This window comes from Aquarana catesbeiana, linkage group LG05, assembly GCF_042186555.1.
Source record: "Aquarana catesbeiana isolate 2022-GZ linkage group LG05, ASM4218655v1, whole genome shotgun sequence".
NCBI lineage: Eukaryota > Metazoa > Chordata > Amphibia > Anura > Ranidae > Aquarana > Aquarana catesbeiana.
The window spans coordinates 421561275-421567116 of NC_133328.1; the positions used below are offsets into that span (position 1 = coordinate 421561275).

General features: G+C 42.3%; 1 protein-coding gene across 1 annotated transcript; it reads right to left on the reverse strand.

The window, feature by feature from the left end:
- Positions 1-1507: 1507 nt before the first annotated feature.
- On the reverse strand, positions 1508-3025 carry LOC141145916 (posterior protein-like). Its single transcript, XM_073632718.1, has one exon. It carries the CDS (start codon positions 3023-3025, stop codon positions 1508-1510), a length of 1518 nt encoding a protein of 505 aa, XP_073488819.1.
- Positions 3026-5842: the final 2817 nt, after the last annotated feature.

A 5842-nucleotide genomic window follows, 5' to 3' on the forward strand; every position in this document is an offset into this window, starting at 1 on the left:
GTATGATCAAATTTTAAAAAAACGAACGTCAATGTTGACTCTCAAAATTCTCAGTTTAAACACTAAAAAACAATGCATTTATCTATCTTTAAGATCTATGCACTAACTCCCCTCTCAGGTGGACAAAGGCTAAACCTTTTGGAACTTTTTCCACCTGAATGAACATAAAACAAAGAGAAAAAAAAAAGGAACTCTAGAGGCTAGAATGGCTTCCTACCAATAACTCTTGTCTTAAATAAACAAAAATGTATTCAGCTGGAGAACATATTCCCATGACCATCTATTCAGCTGCTAATTGATGGAATAGCCAATTACACCCCTTTCAGATGGACTAAACAATAATTTTTCCACCTGAACAAACAAAAATAAAACGGATGACTAAACAAATACCAAAAATATAAAAAAAATAAATAATAACAAAAAAAATTAAAATTCTGGGCATTATCACACAAAAACAGCATGACAAGACAACCACCATAAAACAATGACAAACACTCAACTTTTAACTAAAGACATCCATGGATTTTCCTCCTGAGAAGAGTAAGTGCTCATTTCCATCTGAAAGACAATTAGTTAATGGGAAAACAAAAAAACAAAACATCTGTACCTCATCACAATATTTGTAACTTCACTTGTAACTCTTGAATCCCTTAATGCCTGACTATTGTTTATCTTATTTTTTCATTGTTTGCAAACAATTACTAATTAATGAGCTCATGGTACAATTTAATAATCGATTATGCATTTACAATAACCTAACCCCTGTTTTGCTAAATGTGTCCACTGTTCCCCCTTTGAAGGACCTGCAAACAAAACAGACATTAGTATCCAAACCAGTTTTAAAGCGGGGGTACACCCACACCGCCAAAAAAAAAAAATATTAAAAGCCAGCAGCTACAAATATTGCAACTGCTGACTTTTAATACATGGCCACTTACCTGTCCCAGGGTCCAGCGATGTTGGCAGGGGACGCCGAGAACCCGCTCGGTTCTCGGCATCTGCCGCCGCCATCCTAGGTGAGGGAATCAGGAAGTGAAGCGTTGCGGCTTCACTTCCCGGTTCCCTACTGTGCATGCGCAAGTCGCGCTGCGCATCCCAAGTGGCCCCCGCTCTCTCCTGGGAGCTGTGTGCTCCCAGGAGACATGGTGGTGGGGACGGGAAGAGGCGTAGACTCCCATAGGAGTCTATGCCAGAAGTGGGCGCAAATACCTGTCTTAGACAGGTATCTGCACCCCCCTCCTCCCTGAAAGGTGCCAAATGTGACACCGGAGGGAGGGAGGGTTCCAAAAAGCGGAAGTTCCATTTTTGTGTGTTTAACTTCTTCCAAGGTCTCTGAAAAAGGCAGTGATTACACACATTTATCATGACAATTTACTTTTTTAGTCCCCCAAGCCTTTTCCCATTAATTGCAAAGCTAGGGAACAATTGACATATTTTCCTATAGTAAGCAATCAGTATTGGTAAACTTTGCCATATTACTCAGAAAAAATGGCAATGCAATTTGCGTTCAACTACATACAAGCCAGAATGGTAGATTAGCCCAGGGGGCAAAGATTGGAATGTTCATCCAGTCTTGTTGCTGGCAGTTTATAGGGTGTGGACTGTCATTTCTTATCTCTTCTTCAGAACTGTGTGATCTGTCCTGGCTGCTATCTTTCATATCAGGCCTTTGCGCTGTGATGTCCCTGTCCTGGGTGGGGGTTGCAGATACCTGTATTTCTGGGGTTTCCTGCTCCATGCTAGCAATGTTAAGGGCTTTACAAAATCTATGCCAATGCCTATTCCATTTAGAATGTCTGAACTCTCTCTGCCTTCCTGTACCTCTGCTTATTACGGATACACCTGCCTTTGACCCATATTCCCTATCACTGGACTCTTGACAGAAGTCTTGCAGGATATTGACAACATTTTGGTAGGACCTAGCATTCCTCGGAGCCATTCTAGTGGGATAGCTTACATAACACTTATTGGCCATTGAGTATATGAAACTTGTATCATCCTCCAATAAGTCAGGACATTTGAACACTTTTGTATACAATGCAAGATACTCACTGCAGAACAATATTGGGTCATCTCCTCTCCTAAATTTCATTTGTTGTAAATCACTCATACCATTATCACGACTGTCCACAATACGCTGCAACTCTTTCCTCCGCACCTCTGCATCTGGTAAGTCATCATTAACCTGTGCAGATAACTGGCCTGCCAAAGGTCCTGGTAGCCATGCTTTCAGAAGAGAACATGCATCCTCATTACCCAAATTAAATCTAAGGAATAGAGCCTCAAATTTATTGGACAGACTCACTGGTGATTCCAGGGCATTAAATTCACCCAGAATTTGGCACAAAGTAAGTCTCTCTTGGATTGTAATCAAACTGTTATTCTGCTTTGAAGCTATGGGTGCAATAGCAGACTGTGTTTCATCACAGCCCTTCTCCTCATTGACTGTGGAGATGTTGGCCAATTGGCATGTTCCTTCGTGTTCATTGAGCGATACTATACATTGCTTTTTAGTAAGAAGCTGGGAGTGTGCCTTTGCTAATTTTCTTTCTAAAGACATAACCAACTCTTCCATCTCTGACACCTTTATTCGCAGTGACTCTAAAAGTTTGCTCTTCATATCACAGTCCATGCTGCACCTCTGAAGCTGTTCTTGTAGCTCACTGTTTCTTTCTGACAAATTGTCTGCTGTAGCCCGCAATTCATCCATCTCACTACTGGAGGCTGTTGCAGTCTTTAGAAGGTTTTCACTGATTTCCTCTATGTCCTCCCCGCGACGTCTCCTCTCTGGTTCCCACTTCCCCTCAATTTGCTCAGATATAAATTTAATTCTGAGCAACACTGCAATTTCATTTGCCAACCTTTCTTTTTTAACTTTCTTTTTTAGCTGTTTACCCAATAATCTGCTATTATATTGCTGACACTGAGACAATAGTACCTTACACTGGCTTTTAAGAGGTTCATCTGCACATGAATGATAATTGGCAGAAGCGTACTTTTTAACATATGTATACACAAGTTCCATTTCACAACCATACCATCCACACAATACACAATTCTATTTGTACTAACGTTCTAACACTGCACTGAGTAATAAACCAGACTCAATTATCGTTAGCTCTTACAACTCACGAAAAAAAATGAACCGGTCTTCTAGCATTCAATAATCTTCATTCATTACCACTTTTACCTGATATCATTCAAAACAATTAAACTTTTACATATTACTCAGGAAAAATGGCAATGCAATTTGCCTCCAACTACATACAAGCCAGAATGGTAGATTAGCCCAGGGTGCAAAGATTGGAATGTTCATTCAGTCTTGTTGCTGGCGGTTTTTAGGGTGTGGACTGTCATTTCTTCTCTCTTCTTCAGAACTGTGTGATCTGTCCTGGCTGCTATCTTCCCATCTGGGGTGCCAAATGAAGTAATCAATATAATAATTAATGTTACATCTGTGTATTAATTTGCCTAGTCCCTATAATTGGTTAGTCTAATAAACTCTGAGCACGTTATTGTTAATATCACAATAATACCAGGTTAGCTATGAAACCAAACATGCGATGCTGCTAGTAAAACAATATCTTATTTACTTCCCAAGGAGTTAGGAAACTAACATAAAAGTATTAAAAGGGTATTACAAGATATTGCAGTGTTACAAAGCTTACAATCAGAACACAATACAAGACTTATACGTAACACATTATATCGGCTGGCCTCCAGGTGTTGCAAGAGGGAGCTCAATGCTGCATGGAATTTAGGCTGAAACCGGCACCCAGAGCAAGGCCTCAAGATGGCCGAGCCACATGAGGCTTGCACAGAGCAACCTCAGCAGAGAGAGAGCAAGGGGCAGAGAGACTGAATCGCCCGTGTGTGTGTTCTTTTCATTCAAACATACACGCCTACTCGTAGCCACCCCCATTTGCCTTCCATCCAATAGAAATCGCCAAGAGGTAATCCTTCAAATGTCTGCCCATTCTTTAGGAAACATTCTGTATTGTCCACTAGGGTCAGCATCTCTATTAGCCCTGGGCCATCTTAGCTAGCTCTTATTCGCTTTGAAGCCTGTAATCACACATATCACAGCAGGTGAGCTAGAGACAAGGCATTGTTCTTCTGATCACAAAGCTTTGATGTGTTTCATTCCTACCTGGCTGTGTCAAACAGGAAGTGAAATACCAGAAGTAAGATATTAAACCATGTCGCTATCCAACAGTAAATCAACCCCCTAATGACAGAGGATTGAACCAATGTGATCATTAACACATCAAGGACCCATTCACACCTCCCTGTTCTTGTGCATTACGTCAATGTGCTATGTCACATGTTAAGGTGCATTACATTAAGAGAGCCCATTGATTTGAAATGGGCTGCCAATTCACAAGAATAAACAAAAGAAAAAGAAATATGCAGCATTTTCCCCACACAATGCACCACAAAGCATGGTAATGCATTACAGTGTGTTGTAATGTTCTGAAACATATATACATTGGAAATGCATTGCCATAGTGCATGTGACTGACATTCAGCCCCCGTTCACATTGAATCTGCCTTTGAAATCATGACACTTCACTTGAAGTCGCATGATTTCAAAGCCGCAGGTCAGTGTGACTTCAGGTGCGACTTGCATATACATCTATGCAAGTTACACAGATACAGTATCAGCCTTGCAAAGACATCTGTGCATGAAGTCCCACAGATATCAGCCAAGTCGCACCTGAAGTCACCAAAAATAGTGCAGGAACCTTTTTGAAAATCGATGCGGCACCCCAAAATCGGAGTCCCACCAATTTGAACAGTTACATTGCTGACAATAGGGTGAAACTTATCATGTGATTTGGACATGTCAAGTCACACTGGTGTTAACGGGGGCTCAAAAAAAAAATCACTGCAGAGTGCCAACAAACATAAGACTCCTTAAAGTGACACTGAAGGTTGTGTTTTTTTTTTTAAATAACAAACATGTCATACTTACCTCCACTGTGTAGCTCATTTTGCACAGAGTGGCCCCGATCCTCAACTTCTGGGGTCCTTCGGCGGTTCTAGCGACTCTTCCCCACAGTTGATAACCCCCTAGGAGAAGCACTCTCCTGGGGGGTTATCTTGAAGGCGCCCTCCCGAGTCCAGCTTTTGGCGTCCATAGAGGCCAAATGAAGGACTCGGCCCCGCCCCCGGCGCTCGCATCATTGGATTTGATTGACAGCAGCGGGAGCCAATGGCTGCACTGCTATAAATCTATCCAATCAACAGCTGAGAACCCCGGGCAGAGAGGCAGCATGTCCCCATGGGTCAAGTTCGAGGGGTCAGGTAAGTAAAACGGGGGGCTGGGAGGCCGGTCTCTGACAGGTGTTTTTTCACCTAAATGCATAGAATGCATTAAGATGAAAAAACACAAATCTTTACAACCCCTTTAACGGTTTCCCTTCCAGGCCATTTATGTACTATCCATAAGTCCTCCCACATCGCCCCCGCTCATGCACTCTCTTTAGAGCACACAGTGGCGGGATCAGTGACCCACAGTATCCAACAAACACAGCCAATCACTGATCATTTATACCAGACCCCATGTGATAGCTGTGACCAATCACAGCATCACACTTGTACACAAGATTTCATGAATAAAACATGTGACGTCACTTTGGGCAGGGGGCCGGTGGAACCTAGAATACCTTGGGGAGGTTGGAAAACCCTTGTTTTAGCTCCCCATGCACCTCCTATGTCTGTCACCCTGTGTCTCTAGTAGGGGCACAAGGTGACAGAGAAATCCAGTTTGATCTGTACTAATCCTGTACAACCACACTGGAATGTTTTGTGTGTGTGTGTGTGTGTGTGTGTGTGTGTG

Bases quoted from the DNA above. Each gene is read 5' to 3' on its own strand.
- LOC141145916 (XM_073632718.1), bottom strand. From the start codon at position 3,025: ATGGAACTTGTGTATACATATGTTAAAAAGTACGCTTCTGCCAATTAT.